Genomic DNA, 21809 nt, shown 5'->3' with positions numbered 1-21809 from the left:
CATGCACTAGAGAACAAATGGGATCCAGATCTCTTCTCCCTCACTAGAGTACTTTTATCCTTAGATTACAAGGTCCAAGTCATTCTTTCCTTCTCATCTGATCTTGTCCCTGGAGCATGCAGATTAAGAGGCTCAAGTGGTCTTAATGCCTATGTTTCCTGAAGGCCAGAATCCTGCATCCCTGCCCTGGGTTCACACCTGCTGGTGTACATTCCAGTGCTGAGCAGGGAGGCTGTTGTCACTTCTCAATCAGATTTTTTCTCAGTAGCACAAGCTGCCCAAATTCCAGGACAAAAGTTTAGGGTTCAAAGATTCCTGGCACTCTGCTGGATCAAAAAAGGTTTTATGAGTGGGATCATACATTACATGTTGGCACAGGTTCATCTGTACAGTCCAAATCCCTCTGAATGCTGGGTGGGGATTGGAATTGAGAGGCTGCAGTCCAAGCATCCTCCAGCTTCTTTCTATCCCCTGACTACAATCTTCTTCCCTGTCCTCACTCTGATGAACTTTGTCCTGCAATCACACAGATTCCTCAGTTATTAATTTCAGAGAACTGCTGAGCTCCTGGTGGGAACAGTCACTTAGGCAGAAGAACCACCTTGACAGAACGGACTGAAGAAAAGATGGAGTTCTACTGTTATTTCAAAATTGCATTAGAAAAGATCTTTCAGGTCAGATTTCATTTGACTTCACCTGCTGTGAAGTATTATTATACTGTCAATATATTAATTTAATCTTCACCATTTCTTTTCCTTTCAAAGCCCAAAGCAAGCTGAGCTTGGGGAAGACTCAACCTTGAGGTGTGTTGGCAATACCTACTTCAGGACCTACCTTCTTGTATGATGCTTCAAGGGGCTCAGCACGTGTCATTTTACTGTAAGACCTTTCCTTTTTCTCTCTCTTGCAGACACACATGCACACAGCCCCCTTTTTTCCCAAGCTCTCCTTACCACTTACCCCATGCATGCACTGGGAAGGGCTGGCTCTGCAGAGTGGGGCCCCCTACTCTGTTCCCCCCCTTGCCCTGCCACATCTCTGCCTACACAAACACCTGGGGGTGGGTGTAACCTCACTCCATATTTTACAGCCAGGTTTGGATGTCTTCAACTGCTCTTTCATGGCCAGGCCATGAGGAGCAGAGCAGCTCACAGGGCTGAGCACCCCCAGGGATGCACTGGACACCTCTGCATGGGCTGCACTCACACTCTCATTTCCCAGCAGTCACCATTAGACACTTTTTCCAAGTGCAGGCTGGAAGCCTGATGCTCTCATGTGACTCCAGAGGCTGAGGCAATGGACATGTGCCTCCCTGTTAATGCAGCCCAGGAGACAGCCCCACCCCAAGAACTCAGAGCACAGCCAAGTGCCCTTTGGTTTCAGGCTCCAAATCTCAGAGGATCAGACTTAAATGACTAACTCTGTGGGTCCTTTTATTGACTCCCAAGCAACCACTGATGGTGAGCACTGCCCATGGGGCTGCAAGTGAAGATCATAGTCCAACTAAGATATGGACTGCAGTCTGGGTTGCCAGGTCCCCTGCCAGCCAGGGCTGAGATGTGATGTCTGCAGAGTGCATTAGCTCTGAAGAAAGTGCTCATCTCTCTCTCTCTCCATCTGCTGAAACTGGTTGGCAAAGGAGAGGAAAAATTTAGTATTGTGCAGAGTTTGGCTATCCAGAAAGGCAAGAGGAAAAAAAAAACAGAGAAATAAAGGGTGATCAGTAATCATGCCTTTAATAGCTTGTAAATATATATATTTTTTAAGATCCAGGCAACTAAAATGTACATTTGTTGTGTGTATCTGACATCTGAAAAAAAACATGAGTCCACAAACTGTTCCATGTCATCCCTTTTCTAAAGCACATAAATTAAAGCATCCACCACCCCAATATACAACAGTTTCTTGAAGGAAAAAAAGTCTTGTTCTGTTTTTTTACAATTCAGTTTCACCTGCTTATCTGAAGCATTAGCTAGAGTGTTATCTAGATATCTGTCTTGCAACAGATAGGAAAACTCAGAACCTAAGCTGTCCAGAAACATTCAAGAAATTTCCACTCTCTGCTCTCAAACTCCACATCCTAATAAAACATCAGAGTAACATTTTCATTTCCTGCTAGAAAACAAAAGACCCCAAGAACTCTTCAACCACACCTGGGAAACACTTGTTTGGACCACAGAGCTTATGAAACCTAACACATTTACAGTGCAATGATCTCCTCTGCCACAGCTTCAACACAGAACCTGAATTCACATCGGGATGAAGGAGGATGGGAAGAACCAGACAGCGAGTGGCCTTTGGTGCTGGGGCTGCTAAATGAACGTCCTCCTGCACTTGGTTTCAGCACCCAGGAAGTGCTGTCAGCTTTGAGGGCACCTACAGGACCTGGGGGACCCCAGCCCACTCAGCAGTTCATCCCTTTGCTGAACTCTGCCCAATCCTGCCTCACACAGCTGGGATTTGAATCCAGATGGGAAGATGCTGGGAACTCTCCTCTCCCACTGAGCTCCTCCTTGGCAAGATGCAGCCACATAGCTCTCTCCACCACCCAAAATTATTCCCACTGAAACTGAGGACTGGCTTCTTGCTGATGTTAGTAGGTGCTGGATGGCCTTACTAGAAATATAGGGTGGGCCCTGACGGAGGGGAGGCTGCTCTTACCTTCTTCCCACTGGGGAGTACCAGGGCACCGCGTACCTGGGGATGCTCCTGCTCAGTCTGCCTGGGAGCTGGTGGGAAAAGCCTGTGCTCTGGCACGTGGTGGATCATTCCCAGGAAAATGGGGGGCAGGTAGAAACAGCTCATCTGGCTGATGTCTTCATCCATTCCCTAGCACTGAATAGAAAACCTCTGATCTAGGGGAAAAGAAAACCTAAAGATGCAAGAATTCAGAAACAGCAAAAACGTGATCTTTCCTCATTTTTCATCTCCCACTGTTTTGTCTAAAGAACACAATCTGTAAGTGCAGCAAACTCCAGAGACAAACATTCTCTTTCACAGTCTTGTGTGTGTGCAGCACTCGAACAAAATCACAACTACAGGTGCAAAGGAACAAAATTTCAGTCCTCAGAAGACCTACTCTGTGCACTCACCAGCAGCCTGAACTGGCTGATCAGGTTAAGCAAAGAGGTTCATTCTTCTTGAGCACATATGAAAATCCATCAAACAGCTTCTATTACAGAGAGATCCTAAACTCACATAAATAATTATAGTTTTGATTAAAAAGAATATATTATTCTAGATTTTGGGTTTTTTTTTTTAGTTTCATGTCAAACCCCTATAACTCTTGACACCTAGGAACAAAGACAAAATAAAAACCAAGCACTTGCTGTGCTTTCTCAAGCTCTATTGTGGTGTTTAAAGGACACAGAGGAATTCAACAAATGAGATTAATGCCTACAGTGGAAAATCAAGAGGAGTTCTTCATGCCGTTGGCTTTTTCAAGTCTCGGATTTGCTTAATCAGGTAGTTCTTCTCATCAGTGAACTGTTCATCATCCGTCCTCTCTTTCTGGAAATTGCTCAAAAACTCAATGAGCTTGGGTTGGTTTTTCAACAGGATCTCCACAATAGGCTGTGTTTTGTTTGGACTGGCCACAAAAACCTAATATGCAAAAAAAAAAAACAAAAAACAAAAAACAAAACCACGGGCACATTGAGACACACACATAAAGAAATATCAGTCACAATATCACCCTAAGCTATTTTCTAACAGGTCAGCTGAAGGCTGGCAGGCACACACTGCTGCTACACACCTCGTCCCAAGGCACAGGGAGAGGAGTTACAAACATGTTGGTTCAACACTGAAGTGAAGCAAAGCTGTGCCTGCCTGTGATATCACTTCCCTTTTAATTTTGCTCCTTGTTGATACAGCATTTGATTGTAAGCCCAGCTGCTGAGGGCAGGCTATCAGTTCTCAGCCTCTTCCCCACACAAGATGTAAATACACATAAATTAATGAACAAGAGAACGGAAAAGCTTTGTGTCACTACTGATATCCTTTCCACACTAAGCCAGGCCTAAAATTAGACTTGCCAGCTTTGTTTTGGTTTGGAAAAATATGTCAGAGGCTCCACTTCCCTCTGCCTGATCCATTCATGGGAGCATGGAAATTTCCAGCAGCAGGAGTGCCGTAGGTGGCAATGCAGGGAGGTGCCATGATGCACAGATACTCTCACCTGGCACAACCAGCCCAGTGCTCTGGACTTACTGGTCTTCTCAAATAGGAATTTTTAAGAATAAACCTAGCCATGCTCTGGTTTTTCCTCCTGTAAAGCCTAAATCTGCCGAGTTTCCCAGCTCTGAACACAACCTCCTGCATCCTGACACTGTTTCTTTAACATTTTCTCCACCTTAGGAGGAGTTGGCTGACAACAGGAAACTTGAGGTGGGTTGTAAAGGCCAGTGGTGACAAGCTCTTCCCAGACTCTGCAGGATGCTGCAGACATGTGGGCTCTGAGGATGTCAGTCCCAGGGGGTCAGGGGTGGGAAACCAAGCAGAGCACACCCCTGGCCACACCAGGAGGAGGTCCCACAGCTGGCTTGCACCAAGGTTTCCATGGCTGGTCAACAAAACACCACCCGGGCTCTTGTGCAAAGACATAAATAACTCGAGTTATTCTCTCGCTGATGAGAAGAAATTAAGGATGGACAGGACTGGAAAACGTCCAGTTTCCCTCCAAGCTTGTTGAAACCACAATGAAAACAAACATCTGCTGACAGTACAGAATGGCACGTTGTCCAGCCAAGCACTTGCCTGGCCCCAGAGACACTGAATTCTGACCAGGGGCTTTTCTGCAGCTTCATTTTTGAATACAGCTGAGATTGTGCCCACATGAAAGATTTTTTTGTGCCCACATGTGTGAGATTGTGCCCACATGTGAGATTTTTTCTGCAGCTGAGATTGTGCCCACATGAAAGCCTGGACCATAGAATCACGGAATAATTTGGGTTGGAAGGGACTTCAAAAGGTCATCTAGTCAAACCCCCCTGCAGTAAGCAGGGACACCCTCAGCTAGATCAGGTTGCTCAGAGCCTCATCACTCCTCACCTTGAGTATCTCCAGCAATAAGGCCTCAACTACTTCCCTGGGCAACCTGTGCCCTTTTTCCACTACCCTCATGGTAAAGAACTTTTCCTAACAATTTTTTCCACGTCCAGCTGCACAGGGAGATGCTGTGTTATGTGATGAGGAACATGTACACACCATCCTGGGGGGCTGCATTACAGCCCCTTGCCCCCAGAAACAACACCCAGGACAGGACTCAGACCAGATTTACCCTTTGGCTTCAAACATCCCAACTAGGGGATGTTACAGGAGTGGCGTGGAAAATACCACTTGTGGGGAATGTGTGGAAGGAATGGGTCTTGGCACACACTAACATTATGTCACACTTCTGCCCAGACAGGGAAGGTAAGACACTGCTTTTCATTCCATAAAGGTGAGGCAAAGCATTTATTCAATCTCTGGCACCACCCAGAAGAGCCCTAAGCTCTGCCTCTGCTTTTGTCTCCTCTGGGTCCATCCTTCTCAGGTGGCTCCTAGGAGTCCCTGCTTCTTTTTCCTCTGCTCAGCAAGTAAAGAGCTTGCTGAGTGAATGCCCCATAGCCCAGGCCCCATGTCTTTTACAAAGTTTTCCTTGATCTATCAGCCAGGCCATATTCTCTGTGGCACTATAACACCTGCAGTTACTCATATTTGCTTTGCATAGGCCTCTAAACCACCCTTCTCTGGCTTCCCTGAGCTATAATCTCAAATGATTCCTTTTTATGCCTACTTGCCACCTAAAGCTTCCCAAGATTAGCAACACCAGCCCCAACTCCCAAGGACCCCTCCAGAGCTGCCAACAAAAGGAGCAGCTTTCCTGCAAGATGCCCCAAGCACTCAAAGTGCAACATTTTACCAGGGACACATCTGTCACTGGGACATCCAGCCAGCTCACAGCTCTCACTACACTTACAGGACTCTCAGTAGCTGATTCTTCTGTTGCTTCCTTCCAACATCTGAAAGCAAAATCCCTTTCCTTGCAAAGAACTTTGATGTGCTGCTATTGATGTGCTGGTTTCCCATATGAGAAAAATAAAAAAGGATTTGGGGACGTAAATCACTACTAAATGTACTTTACAGCTTCCAGTCTGTGCCTAAGGAATATGAAGCTTGAAATCTCATGGGTACAAATGTTTGGCTCTGTCTGAGACTGCAGCAGCTGCTGCTCTCAGCTCGAGCAGCCCCATGATGCAGGTCCCTGCATTCTGACCTACAGGAGGTCACCACACTGATCCTGGCTGGATATTTCTAGGATTTGGACCACAGTTAAGCCCTAAGTCATCTGGACAAGCTTCCTTTGAGAAAACTGGCACATAAACCTACACACAGGGATGAGGAAATTAACTGTTACAGATCTTCATTAAAAGTTTTTGATTTTCAAGTTCAATCAAGTAAACTGACAGGACCCACAGTTTCAGAAATAATGTGATTATGACTGTGAAGTGCTGAACATCTTCCTGCAATGAATATCAGGCCTCCTTATAAAGACAATTGGAGGATGAACCTCAAGATGGAAAAAATCAATCATTCTTCTTGTAAAAGCTACAAGGAGGTTTTAGTGGTCTACAAAGAGGTTTTAGTGGTAAACCTAGTGAGCACCAGCATTTCATATTGGTCCTACCACTGGTATTACGAGAGCAAACAATTAGAGAACTTTTATACAAAACATCCCATCCTGTTCATCTTCCTGCTTGATTATAGATTAAAATCCTTCCCTTCCAAAACTGTCAAACTTAACATTCAAACAAAGATCATTCCTGACTGCCAGTCTTGCTCAGTGTCAACAGGGACTCATAAAGACAATGTTAAAGGACCAGAAATTCCTGAAATATTATTCAATACTTTGACTAAACCAACAGAATCAATTTTGCCAGTATAAACTAATCAGCTTCACAAAGTCCAGGATTAGGACCACCATGAGACTACTTTTAAAAGAACTCCCCACATTCAGAATGCTGTATTGTCACAGAGGAGGAGATAAACGCCCCAAAATAGAAATCATTATTCGTGCTGTCCAGATGATTTCTACTAAAAATGAAGTGTAACTGAAGCTAAAACACTTCAGAGAACTTTGTCTAACCTATAGTTTTATTACGAAAGGCTGCATGTTCTAGAGCACTTAATTCAGATGTAAGAGACAGAGATTAAAATATAGAGAGTACTCATATTAAAATTCCAACTCTAAAAATAGCCACTTCAGCAAAGTTCCGTTTTGTGAATATCTGCAAAAGGCCTGGAGTTAAAACCAACTCTGAAGCTTCAAAAGCTTCAATGTGCAAATATTGCTCATTTCTCCATTTCAAAGTCACATACTGGATTTCTTCAGACAAATATCAAAATACCTCAATTAGAGAATCTGCCTTTGTTTCCCTACAATTAATAACCAGGCATCACCACGCTCTGGAACAGAGGGTGTGTTCCCTGCTTGGATACCCTGCACTGAGTATCTTAAGACTTACTCTGTAGTGTGTCAGGGAACTGCACAGAGAAGTGCCTTGCAGTTCATGTTGCTTATAGGGTAATGCTTCACTAACACTTCTTGCCCCATAAACTCTCCAGCTGAGAATCAGAGAGGACACATCCCCACAGACTTAGTTTCAGCTTCCTACCAAGAGGAAATGGCCCGTGCAGTCAAATTATGTGAGGCCATTTGCAGAACGAGCTGCAGGAGGTATCTCTGTAATGTGCACGAACGAGAATGGAAAAATGAAACTAAGGTCACAAACCCCAGTGTGGCCATTCTATTTTTAGATTTAAACAGTAAAATCTATCTTACTAAATGTCTGCTTAAGAACAAGAAAGTTGCATAATCCCAATTCACTGCTACGGGGTGTTTTCCTTGAAATTATTTAACCGAGAGCTTGTCAGTAGACTTTATCTGTAAATACGTAAGGTCAAAGCAATCCTGCACCAGGTTCACATATGTCTGAAAGATTCTGGTCTCCCCTACAGCCAAACCCTAAGTAGGCTCCACTAATAACTGTCCCAAATCCAAATATTTGGTCCTCACAGTTTGCATGCTCAAGAGGGAGACGTCTCCGTTGAAATCAATGCAGAGAACCAGTGATTTTCAAAGCCTACAACTGCAGGCAACCCCAGTGGGTTATTTATGGTAGAAGAGGCACACAGGGTGAGGTGTGTTAGCTTTTCCTGAAGATTATATACTGGCTAACCCACATGCATACCTTGCCTGGGACATCCAGCTTAACAAAGCAGCCACAGACCTTTAGGATGCTGCCACGAGGCAGAAGCTCCATTTTGCTCAGGCAAAAGGAAGAGAAGGAGTTGGAGACAGGAGGAAGATCAAGATGTCCTCACTGGAGTATGGAAGGGGCACTGCAAGTCAGTGCCCTGTTTGTCTTCAACTTCCCACCCAAAGTATCCTGGGTGACTGCAATGTTCTCAGAGCTTGAAGGGGTATTGGCATTTTTAGCCACAAAGTATTGCTGCAAAATGTTTTTTGCACTAGAGGTGCTCATTGTTTTCCTCTCTCTGTCTTACAGTTTTGACTTTTCAATAATTAAAAATTGCCTCAGAGAGGTAAGAGTCATATGCCTTTTTTTTTTTTTTTTTTTTTTTTTGGAGGTCAGCAGGGGCACAGGAGTGTTGGAATCTAGATGCTTACAAAACAAGCACCTTTTCATTTCAGCTGTGTCTAACTGGTGAAACATCTAAGTCAGGAAATTTAAACCCAGACCTGTTGGCAGCTCAGACAGAGCAGCAAGTATCCACTCCTCAGCAAACCTTTGATTTCAAATCACTGTGGCTAAGCCTACTGTAATTTCACCCACAACTGCACAGGTATTTTACAAGCACAATTTTAAAATGCAAGCACAGTTTAAAATTTATGAGATTAAAAGCTTAGGACAAGATTCCTCTCCCAGTTATATCAGCATGAAATTATTACAGCTGACAAGATATATGGGCTGAGGGACACTAACCCAGGAACAGGAGGTAGAGAGACTGCAGAACAGGGCACAAAAAGGCAGTAATGTCTTCACCCTTTCTCTTAAATATTTAGTAGTTCTCACGATGTTAGAATTCAATTTAAGAAGTGAAACCAGAGGAAAAGCTCATCTCTGACCTGCTCTACAAAGCCAATTCACAATTAAATTTTCTGTAACACACCCTATACCTACCATCCCCACTGGGAAGAAGCTGAATGCTCCTACATCCAGCTAACCCAGATCCTCAGGGAGGCTTTGCTGCACCCCAGGAGTTATTCTAACATGCTCCTGGTGATTGTAAACAAGCAGACTTCAGCTGATCAGGTTCTGTGCAATTTCAAGTAAGGCTGAGCCTGCAGTATCTCCTCTCTAACTGGAAATGGGGTGCAACACACTGGAAATGGAAAGGAAGGCAGGAATGGGAAGGCAGAATGGGAGAACCATGACAGGGTTGCACACTGGCATCCTTTCAAGTTATTCCAAATCCTTTCAAATACCTCTTAAAACAAGCAAAATCAGCTGTTCCCAAGGTCTGAGCCATGCCTTTCATTAACACAGGAACAGCATCTCTTGTGTTTCATACATAAAAATCTGGCATTTATTCACAGAGTGGCTAAGAGAGCCCAATCCTTTGATCCCTTCCCTCCATAGGCATCTCAAAGGCTGCAAGTGTTTGGAGCCTGACCTCTTGGAGCCACGAGTCTCCTAATGAGGAGGAGGAGGAGTAGAAGTTACTCATAGCAGTTCAGACAACTGTAGTGGAAGTCAGCAAGGAAACAGTTTATTGAGCTGCTTATTCAGGGTGGGATATTTTTTTAATCCTCCTTGAAGCTTTTTTTTTTTTGTTTAAATCTAAAAGCTTTCTTGGAGAAGCCACATATTCTCTAAGTATCCTCGTTAAAGATCTGAAAGCTTTTTTTCCATATCAGACATGGCAGAAGTAAAAAACTCATCAAGTCACCCTGAATTTTTGCAATAGCATGTCTTTTGGTGTAATCTAGTATCTTTCTTAACCATCTTAAAAAAGGGTATCTGTACAGGCCCAACAGTCTTCTTCTGATAATCATTCACAACCCTATTTACATAGTTTGAAATTGATGTGTTCATTCCAAATTAAAGGCAGTTTTGCATAATAACAATCCAACACATCTTTCATCCCAGAGAACATTTTTTATAGGAAAACAGTATTGTTTTCAGTTATTAACATTAATCATCATGAGAAAAGGGACATTGGTTGGGTCTGCTAATTGTTTAAGACTGCAAAATGACGGAAGGATTAAACTTACTTAAAGCTCAGATTGACCAAATCTTCTCAATACCGTTAAAATAAATTTTCAAGTGGCAGCACTATCTACTTTGAGCCTTAATATAGAGTTTTAAGGCTTTTTTTTAATCTTTACCCAGAATCACACAGTAAAATGACCAAAGAGATGGGGGATGATACCCAAGATACAACCTAGAAGCTGTGTATTTTGTTATGTGTAGCATCCACCTTATCAATATTTGGGTGACTACGTTCAGCACAAACTGAAATGATGCAGCTTTACATCTCACTTGAAGGAAAGCAAACAGATTTCAGAGGCTGAGTGATAGAAACATTATCCATTAAGACATTCTCTAAAACTGGAAGTGATGTAAACATCAACTTTTAACCTTATTTTTCAGGGCACCTTCAAACACACTTTTCTGAGAAGAGAGTTTGCCAATGTCTACAGCTCATAGTAACTGACCTTGAAGACATGGAATGCTTCAAACTGAATGTTGGGGCTTTTATCTCGCAGCAAGTTCATCATCAGCTTCAGATTTTCTGGTTTGCTGATGTATTTTGTCATGATGGCAAAGTTGTGTCGGTCCAGAATCAATTCTCCCAGCAGCTATAGGTACAAGGACAAAAAAATCTGATTTTTTTCAGCTCACCACACTATGTTTGAATGCAAGGGAAGCAACGATGCATTTTAATTCTTGCCTCATATGTTTCAATGTCATTACCTTTAAAAAAAAAAAGTACTTGTCAAAAAGTCAAAAACCTTGACTTGTTATTATCCAGTGAGTTACTTAACATTCAGTAGTGCTCATCTTCTAAAGAGGGATCCCACATACAGGCTGGGTTTAACAGGAGCTGGTGTGGACCAGCTAGGACAGAAGCAAGTGTAGTGCAGCTGTCCCACAAAGCTATTTGGAATTTATTTGGATGTTACATGAACATCCCTACCCAGGCCCATCTGCAGGTTATGTCAGATTTGGTGCTGTGGCAGCAAGCAGCACCAGACAGGCAGAGACTATCACGTTACTCTGAAGTTCATTTTGTCCCATGTTCTGAACCAAAGTACAAATTTGAGGTCAGAGGAAAAATGATAGTGCTTGTTCCACAGAACTGGCCCAGTGCTCCATCAGAGATCCAGGAAAGAAAAGACACAGCAAGCTCTTCTGCATTGTAAGAACAGCACCCCAAGCACTTACTTCTTTTTTTTGTTAGAAACTATGTGGCTGCTCTGTTGCCATTCATGCATCTTTATATCCTGCATAACATGGAGTTTAAGCTTAGAATGAAAGGGCTTAAAGACTTGACTTTACCTTCAAAGATTGCCTCTTTGTTACATAATTCTCAGAATGAAGGAGTTTTTCATAATCCTCAAAGATCTAGAGTAAAAAGAAAACACAAATGCATCTGATTTACATGCAGCATTCTTCCTCCTGGTCCTCCCCATCCCAGAGGAGCAGCAGTTCAAGCCCTCTAACACTTCACTGCTGTGCCAGGCCAAGCTCTTCTGGCCTTTTCTCTTGGCTGCCTATCATGCAGTGAATTAATGCCCAGGAAAACTCCTCTTCCAAACACTGCAGAGAGGGATACCACATATGGACTGCATGTAACAGGAGCTGGTGTGAGCCAACTAGGACAGAAGTGATGCCTGTACAGCCTTCTCTTGCAAGAGGAGGGTGAATCTGTTGCCAGGACACATGGGTCTGGCATGAAACGACCACTGCCATGGTCATGGCTTGCTTTGGGATTTAATGTAACACCCCAAACAGATGATGGTGCATCCCATACAGCTCACTCAAGCTGTTTGCCCAAGGAGGGTCACTAGGAGCCAAGGGCATGCTGGCTTTTGCAGGATGGGGTCAAGGGAATCTTATGGTCAAGACTGAGAGAAGGCTACAATACGTGCAGACTAGCAAACAAGCAAAAAAAAAAGCCCAACACTGCTGTCCAAGAATCATCTGAAAAATGATTTCACAATTTAGACTTAAATTTTAAAATATTAAATACAGAATGGGGACAGTTCAGTGCAGCGCTTTAGTATTAAGAGAAAAGATTAGCAGAGGCACAATTTTGCTTCAGTTAAGCTGCATTTGAGACTCAGCAATAACAAGCCTGATCTTTGTTTAACCTTCTTGGTAACTGTAGAATGAAAGAAATAGTCTTCAGCCTTTTCACTTTGGCAATGAAATAAAGAATACCTCAGGTAACATGAGAACAGTACCCACGATCTGTATCAGTCCCATTTAAGTGGATTCCAATGGAATTTTTCTGACCCACATTTAGTTCAAAACCAAGACAAAAAATCAAAGTGAAAAATGTCAACAAACCAAGGGACTAATTGCCTTAGGATACCAAGAGGAATACTCATAACTCAGTGCCCCAGTTAGGTACATGTAATTTCCAGTAACTTTTCTCTGCCCCCAGGTATTAAAAAGGACACTGGTATGGCCCCATCAGTGCTGCAATACCACAGATCTCTTTAAAAATGGGGATGTTTTTTCCCCATGATCTGTTTACACACAAAGCTCACAGTTCCATTCACATGAGTAGATATGATGCATGCAGAGAGGAATAAAACTTGCTTTTAAACTATGAATTGTCCTGAAACCTTGGTGCCTGTCCCAGTCTGTGTGCAGAGGGGTTACCTGTATTCCAAATGCCACATTAGGATTCTGCTTTAGTAAAAGCAATGTTTTTTGCAGTCCCCTGTGACTGTTTTAGGTGCAGCATGAAATCTTCCACTATTCAAAGTGCATTTTTTTTCCAGCTAAGCAAGAACAGCTTTTTAAGAAATTATTCTATCACTTATACTTACGGCATCATAGTTTTGTTCCAGAAATTCTGCTACCAACAATTTGTGTCGTGTTAACAGGTCCTGGGAAAGAACAGAGAGAGGCTACCTGAGACAGAGAGCATCCTGACTTGGTTGTCCCTTTCTTCTCAAATATATTTTAGTGGTTTTCACCAGGTCATCTTTTAGAGCACATTTCCAACGTGATTTCTACAGACAGCATTTAAAATCAAAACTGCATGGTGCATTTATTAGGATTGTATGGAGAAATCAAAGAATCAGTGTAAAACCATTCTAACACAATATTCCTCCCTGCAAACACACACCTTTTCTTACTGTCACTGCATAGAGTACTTCCATTAAACTGGGGTGGGGGAAAGGAAGAAGGTAAATTAACCCTTTATGAAGGTATCAGCCCCAAAGCCAAAAGTGATCTTCATGCTGGAATATAATCTAAAGTTTAATCAACTGCTATTGCTTATCTCCAATGAATACAAGGCAGACCACTGTGCATTTTTAGCTAAAGCTTAAATGTTAGGCCCCAGTCTAAGTGAGCCATCCAGGCTTCCTCCACAGCCACCTTCTCCCCAGAAAATGGTCTCAGGTAGGTGGGATGAATTCCTTCTGTAGCTCTTTTCTGCCCAGGATGGGCTTACTGACACAAGCAGCAGCAGACCTGGATGGGATGCCTTCAATTTTAAAATGCCAGCTAATTAAAATTTCTCTTTACTGGATCAATAGCTATGAAATGAGGTGGCCAGTCTGAGATATTTCAATTTGACTTTTTATCTTACTGCCCCCTTCAAAACATAGCAGCAACCACAATAAATGTCTGATGAAGTCCATTCAAGCTGATATCTTTTCAGAGAATCAGTTGCTATCTTTTTCACCATCTTTTCTTTGGTTTCCTTACCCACAGTCAGTGACTGAAGCTGATGAGCAGCTGAAGCAGATGCACAGACACATCCTCTTCAGCATTACAAACAAAAGAAATCCTTTACATACCAATTGTTTAATTTATTTTTAACAGCAATTGTAAGAGGAAAGCAGAGTGCTATAAAATCCAGTACATGGTTTTAATACATTATTTAGCAGGACTGCAGTGACAGCAGCTTAAAAGGCTGAGTGTGACAAACATGAGTCACAAGCTTTCCTGCAGGGCACTTAGGAGGCAAGTTCAACATTTTTCAATAGGGGGCACAAATGGAATATAATCCAAACCAAGTTTTTCATAGGAGAACACAAGAGAACATGGAGCAGCAGTATTCAGTCAGCATCCTTTCCAACTGCTGCTGGCACCCTCCACAGCTGAAAGGATCTCTACATACAAGCTGCTTTCCTCTGCATTTTTAGCAGCTCTCTTTCCTCTCTGCAGTGCACCTGGATGAATTTAATTAAGATGTACATCTCCAGATCATAAAAAAACTCCACTACTTCCCTACTATAAATACCCTCAGACTGTAAGGCACATTTAATTAAGCCCTCCTCTGGTGCAGACTATTCAAGGCTTTCTGCTCTTTACAAGACACCCCAGTGACAACACTACAAACCCAACACAGGGGAAACAGAACCAAAAACACAAGTTCAGTAATCCAGCCAGTGAGTAATCACAGCACTTATTTTTATGGTATTAGCAATGAAGTAGCTCCATACTTCATGATTCAACTGCTTCCACATCACTTCTTGCTGTTCCACCTCTTCAGAGCAACAGACTAACAGGAGAAGAGATAACAGCTGGTTTATTTACAGAACTGACCATGTATCGGGTCAGCAAATTTAAAATAAGAGGCAATTTTTTAAAATGCAGTTTATAGATTTCTCCAAGTACTTTAAAAGGTGATTTTTGCCCAATGTCTGATGAGCTGCCCTCACACTCCTCTTTCCAGTACACTTGAGGATGTAGATGCCTATTTTTAAGTCCCACTAAAAATACCCTCAGATCACAGGAAGAGAATTAAGTTCCACAGCTGTAGATCCATGAACAACATCAATCCTTTTCTTGGGAGGGTTGCAGCAGCCTGTGGTCTTTGCTGAATCTTAATTAAACCTTGTCCCCCTGGAGCCTCCTGTCTGGGGTAAAGACTGCTCCATCACAAACAACCCACAGATGCCTGACTTTGGCTGAAGATTCAGATCTCTTCTACCATGTTGAGGACAGAGTCCAGGAGCACTTTTGTCTGACCACAGACAAACACACTTTTAAGCACAAGGTAAAATGCCAGAGGCAGAGGATTCCAATATCCCAGTTGCATTTCATACAGCCCTACACATGTATTTTTACTTGTCTGTGCTACTTCTACTTTCATACCATTTACCTAACGAGCACCAGACAGCACAACTTAAAATAACTGAGATGATGCTATTGATTAATGAGTGGTTTGAATTGGTAATCCTGCTCAACTCATTACTGAAAAATGCAATGTTATCTCCATTATGTAAATCTTTACCCCATTCAATAGGTTGGCAGAGGCCAGGTTTCAGTATGTGTTGAATTGCTGAGCTGAACTCTACATGAAAGATTCCTTATGGTTATTCCTAAGGTCTATCTTACCATGTTTCTAATTAGTTTTGGGGTAAAAGAATGAACAACTTATTTCTATGACAGCAAGAAACTCAGTGATAGAAGAAAAAGGGAGTTGGGTCTATATTTACAACAGTCTTTACTGGAAAAGAATTTTCCCCAGCTTTCTTAAATAAATAATTTAAGATATAATTCTGAAAATTTTCAGAAATAAAGAAATTTTTGCCTACACATTCAGTTCACAGGCACCAAATTTTGCCCAAAGACCATATTAGAACCTTGCAGGAAAGATGATGGTGACACAAAACCTCCAAGAAATTTGGCAAGCTTCACCTGATCTAATTTTTAATAAATACAGGCTCTGTGCAGAGTCTATGCAGTGCTTCCAACTACATCTGCCCATACTCTTTGCAGTATGGGCCTTACAGTGAACCATGGGGCCACAAAAGTAAATGTACAAATAAGCTGTAAAAAATCAGAGGTTGTGGTTTTAACCTAAACTTGATTGCCAAACTCAGAATGGTGAAAAAAAATTATAGGATTTTGAAAGGAAATTTTAAAAGATTCCTTCTATTTACTGCTTGTGGTCATAATGGGTAGTGGTTTTGTCTCTGGAGGGAAAAGAGGGAGAGAAAAAGGTTATGCATTTTATAAGAATGTACATAATACATGATTAATTTGAGTTTTAAATGGTTGCACAAAAGACTTTGGCTTATCAAGATGAAGAACATCAGTGAAATGTGAATCTCAGTTGAGTTAAAGACTCTTTGCAGACTTGATCGCTATTGTGAATCCTGTTAAAAAAAGACCAAGGATTAATTATATCCTTAATTGAACTATTAAAAAACCACCCAGTTTAAAGGCACCACAACCATTCAGTGATGACTACTGATGAGGTGCCATTTTTAACACAACTCTATGATAAAGTTATCAAATGGTTTACCTTAAATGTAGCAAAGGCATCAGAAGCTATATCAAATGTTGACATTTCCACATATTTAAAAAAGTCTCTGAATTGTTCTGAGAAAAGTATGATTTTGGCCAAGGGTTCATGCCGGATACACTCTCTCAGCATAATTCCACAGCGTAAGGCAATATTTGGGGATTCATATCTAAAGAAGAAAGAAACAGAAAAAGATCAAAACCTAGAGGAAGAGCAAAGATAAACAGGCACTTTTCTAGCAATGGGGAACTCTGTAGCTCTGTAGGGAAGGTGTGTGTCACAGGGGACACAGCACTGTGCCCAGCCTCAGGAGCTCAGCCTGAAGGTGAGGAGCAGATGCAGAGATGAGGCTGCCAGCATTTTCCATCACCAACCTCTGCCTTCACAACCCAAACCACATTTTGGTGTAAATGTGCATCATGCCTCCTCTCTGCGGAAAGACTGAAGAGCACACAATGCTTCAACAAAGCTCCTTCACCCTTTTGGGCTGATGAGAAAGCAAAGCCCATAGAATAGAACCATCTCCCTTTTCAAATTTAATTCTCCCCAGTTTATCCAAGAAAAACATAAACCACATGGCCATCCATCACCTCCCACTCCCCTTCTAGAGAATGCCACTCTAGAATATTAATGTTTCCTGAGGAAGATAGGAATACTCTATCCAAACAGTCTACACAGCATTAAGCATTATATAGCTGTGAAGATCAGTTCATGAGGAATTCTGCTCAATCCCTCCTCTTCAGAGACTGAAGGTGCTCAGGAGACAAGTATTCATTCCTCAAGTTACAGTCCTGTTATGGCACAAGCACTGCAATAGCCACAAGCCAGCACACGCCTGGGTCTTGGGAAGGGAGAAAGAAGGAAGGGAATTCAGCTCATCCGAACGTCCAAATGGAGACATGTGGTGAGCTCAAGGGTCAGGACTCAGACCACTGCTATTTAATATCATTGGCAGCAACATGGACAGTGAAACCACGTGCACCTTCAGCAGGCTTGCTGGAGACACCAAACTGTGTGGTGAAGTCAAGATGCCAGAGGGAAGGGATGGCATCCAGAGGGACACTGACAGGCTAGAAAAGTGGGCTCATACAAACTGCATGAAGTTCAACAAGGCCAAGAACAAGGTTCTGCACTTGGGTTGAGGCAATCCTGTGCATAAATACAGGTTGGGAGGAGAAAGGGTTGAGGGCAGCCCTGAGGAGAAGGACTTGGGGCTGATGGTGAACCAGAAGTTTAACATGAGCCTTCAGTCTGCACTTGCAGCCCAGAACACAAACCCTGTCCTGGGCTGCATCAAAAGAAGCACAGACAGCAGTCCAGGGAGGTGATTCTCCCCCTCTGCTCTGCTCTTCTGAGACCCCACCTGAAGTACTGTGTCCAGTTCTGGAGTCCCCAGCTTAAGAAGGGCATGGAGGTCCTGGAACATGCCCAGAGGAGAGCCACTAAAATGATCAGAGGGCTGGAGAACCTCCCCTATAAAGATAGGCTGAGGAATTTGGGGTTGTTCAGCCTGGAGGAGACTCCAAGGTGACCTTATAGCAGCTTTCCAATACCTGAGTGGGGGTTACGAGAAAGCTGGGGCGGGGCTTTTTGCACAGGTGAGTAGTGAGAGGAAAAAGGGCAATGTTTTAAAACTTGAAGAGGGGAAATTTAGATTAGATATTAGGAGGAAATTCTTTACTATGAGGGTGGTGAGACACTGGAACAGATTGCTCAGAGAAGTTGTGGCTTTCCCCTCCATGGAAGTGTTCAAGGACAGGAGAACTGGGACTAGATGATCTTTAGGGTCCCTTCCAACCCTAGTGATTCTATGATCTTATATTTATGTAAAGTCTTGATATGTTTAAAACTGAAACGAATCTGAAACAAAACTGTTAGAAACACAACTTTAAAAATAATAATTAAAAAAAAAAACCCAACAGCCAGGAAGGACTTAAAATGACCTTCCTCCAGCAATCTCCAGTCATGTGGAAGCGATGCAGTCCAAAGGGACAGAAAGCATGCTCTGTTTCAATAAACTGGTTATACTATATGAGAACTGTGTATTATCACCCAGAGCTTATCAGCATCATTTTTCCTTTGCACAATTAATTTCTATCACCAGGCCAAAACAACAACAACAACAAAAAGAAAACCACAAAATGCCATCTGTGCTGTAAGTGAGTGGGCCCTTAAATTTACCACCAGCTTGCAATTTAAAAGAATGGTAGTGTTTTGTAAGCATACCAGAGCTGCATAGTTCAACCTGATGTCAACAATAGTTGGCTTAATAAAAAATGAACTGCTATGCCAAAGAGGCAAATGAAACTTCCCACCCGCAAGGAAATGCACACACTCAAGCCCCTATTTGTTTCCTTTTGGGAAACATTTGCAAATGTGAATTTATAAGTCTTTAGACAATGGAGATTTGCTGATTTTTCCGTTGAGGCATACCTCTCCCTGGCTCCATTAGCAGGAATACTCATTTTCAAGAAAAAAAAAAAAAAAAAAAAAAAAAAAAAAAAAAAAAAAAGGCAGAGTGAAGCCAGGAAAATATTTAATAGCTGGCTAAGGAATATTTTGGTTGGAATAAAAGCAAATTATATTGTTTCCAGCACAATAACTTTTTCAAACATAAGTATCAACAGAATCATTCTTAGTCAAATGCTCCATTATCTGGAAGTGGGTTATGGACCTTTGGCTGTTCATGTAAGCAAGGGAAGTTGGGTTTGGCTCCTGGAATATGCCTGGAAGGAGCTTACAGGCTGCCCAGTCATAACTGGCATGTCCTCTGCACCCACATTTACATGCAAAGCCACCAGGCAGGAGTGACAGAAACAAGTTTCAAAGTTATTTCTAAGGAGCAATTTGTGGTCTGTGCTGATAATACTCCCACAGCAGAAAAAAAAAATGCAAAGTTCATCTCTGTTCAGATGAACTTACAGCCTAAAGGACCTATGTACCAACCCTCTGTACCAACTACTAGAGGCAACCAAAAATGGAAATAATGGACTTTAAAATATTTCAAAACACTTATGGAGACTGAAAGTGGCAAGACTGAGAGCAGAGATGTATCTCAGCACAAAAATTCTATTTGTGTGGCTACTGCAGAAGATGGTACAAGGTAAGGAGCACGGGCAGGGGATGAGGCAAGCAACAGAGAGACACAAGGTCTTGACAAGCAGCTATATTATGGTCTGATTTGACACTAACTTCTACAGTTTGAGTTGATCCCTGGATCAAAAATCTTTATTCTTGGACAAACTCAAGGGGAATTCTGCAACTTTAGGTGATATACCCTTAAAGCACTAACTGCACTGTGATATGAAGAGATCATCACAACGCAGACTGCAGCAGTGACTGACTACATTAAATAACATGTGGCATAATATATATATATTTATGTGTGTGTGTATATATACACACATAAATTTGTCACTTGTAAGAACGATGCAAGTAGCACAAACTTCTGGTCCTCTACAGTCACAGTATTAGAGGGAAAATATTTTAAAAGACCAAAGTTATTTCTGGGCTAATGCAGTATGCTGACACCAGAGAAAAAATATCAGCCATATATATCAGGTAGTCCACATACACTAAATACTGTATTCATCTGAAATCCTACTCCTACACAAAGCCTGCACACACAGAAAATAAGATAATATTAAAGCATGCAGCAGGAAGGTTAATTAACCTACCAAAAAAAAAAACCCAACAAACCAAAACAAAAAACAACAACAAAAAAAAACCAACAAAAAAACCTATGTGCTGAATGTTTTCCCAAGGTTGAGAGGCTGGAAGGAAATAGCCAACAAGTAAAATGAAGCCTAAAAGGTAAGAAGACTTATCTCAAGCTGGCAGTGCTACTGGAGTATTAGGCAGGAAACACTGGGCGGGAGCTCTGATTCAGGATCCTTCCCACTCAACAGAGCTCACATTATGCAATGAAAAAAGCAACTTTTTGTTGATGCTGTTGGGAAGTGACTGTCAGGGGGGCAGTAAAACAGGTTCACAATAGTCCCGGGCTGTTTCTTTTATACTCATGGTAGATTTTTAAAATTTTTTATACATTTTTTTTGTTTTCTCTCCAGATAGTGGCACGTCACAAACACTGAATGGTATAAGCCAGCCAAATCCACTTTCCTTCCAGCAGATTTTGATTTCATGTATTGCATTGAACATTAAATAAATATGAAAATGTATCCTCAACTCAGGTTTTCAAGCAGTGCTGTCTAACATGAAGCTTGTGTTTCCCAGTCTCACAGCTGACTGCACACAACCCCCACACACTGCCTGCGTGTAGCAACCAAAGTTCAGGGCCCTACCCTTGCTGCAGGCATTTATTTTAAGTATCGTTTTGACACAGTCCCAGCAGCAGAAAAGATGCAGGTAAGGCAGCATCATACTCAACATCCTCCTGCTGCTACCCTGCCAGGGGCTGGATAGGATCACCTGATGCATTCAACTGCACTTTCTAATGAGAAACTCCAGAAATGGCAAATCTAGCAGTGCACTGTGGACCAAACTAAGGCCAAAGTCTAAGTCAATGTCCATAAAAAAGCACCTAAGTGATGCCATTTCAATACATCCACCAGCTTAGGTCACCTACAGTAAAATGTCTGTCAGCAGCACACATGCATAACATAAAATCTTTACTATCATCTTAATATCTTGGGGTGGTTAGAGATGCCAAAGAATATCTGGGAAATGATCCAGGAATATTTTTTAGCTTTAAATAAAGCCTAGACATATGGCAGTGATACATGCACAACATGCAAAAACAAAATGAAAAATGAAAAAAATCAAAAAAGCAAAGATAGAGAAAAGGGAAGAAATTTATTGTAGCTATACATTAAATTTAAAACAGTTGTACAATTTAACAATGACCGAGGGAATTATCATCACTGTCCTGACACGAGTAATTTGAGGTTTATTAAAAAGGGTGAAACAAAATCCATTTAGCTAGCTTACTCGTTTTCTTTCTGAGGGAATAACACAAAACCAGTCAAGAGCTCCAAAATGGTATGGGATAGCTCTTTTGGTTTCTTTTCTCCCTATTCAGCTTAGCTGGAACTTGTCCAGTTTTGAAGGAAATAACTATTTTAGAGGACTCTGGTGCCCACCCCTCCCCTGGCTTATGTCTGCCCTGGGTAGAGGAGGGAGGCTGCTGGCTGAGAGGCATTTTATCCTGGGGGCTGCAGCCTTGTCAGGCACAAACCTTAGATGATGCTTAAGTACTTTCCTAACCCTGGTTGTGGAGCAACTGGTAAAAATACAAATCCTGAGCCTCAAGAGCGAGAAGTAAGTTTTTTAAAATTTGT

At 42.1% G+C, this 21809-nt stretch overlaps 1 protein-coding gene across 5 annotated transcripts in view; it reads right to left on the bottom strand.

Annotated features, from left to right (window-relative positions):
• Window positions 1-1717: 1717 nt before the first annotated feature.
• Window positions 1718-21809, bottom strand: part of CAB39L (calcium binding protein 39 like) — a 45045-nt gene continuing 24953 nt past the window's right edge. For all 5 annotated transcript variants that reach the window (XM_071739045.1, XM_071739052.1, XM_071739062.1 and 2 more), the window contains 5 exons: window positions 16510-16678; window positions 13070-13129; window positions 11568-11633; window positions 10724-10867; window positions 1718-3603 (listed from right to left, as the gene is read on the bottom strand). In XM_071739045.1, the coding sequence (XP_071595146.1) occupies window positions 3424-3603; window positions 10724-10867; window positions 11568-11633; window positions 13070-13129; window positions 16510-16678 (619 nt within the window). In that variant the 3' untranslated portion in view covers window positions 1718-3423. The remainder of the gene's footprint in view (window positions 3604-10723; window positions 10868-11567; window positions 11634-13069; window positions 13130-16509; window positions 16679-21809) is intronic.

This window comes from Heliangelus exortis, chromosome 1, assembly GCF_036169615.1.
Source record: "Heliangelus exortis chromosome 1, bHelExo1.hap1, whole genome shotgun sequence".
Classification (NCBI taxonomy): domain Eukaryota; kingdom Metazoa; phylum Chordata; class Aves; order Apodiformes; family Trochilidae; genus Heliangelus; species Heliangelus exortis.
This window is presented reverse-complemented; position numbering and strand designations above follow the sequence as displayed.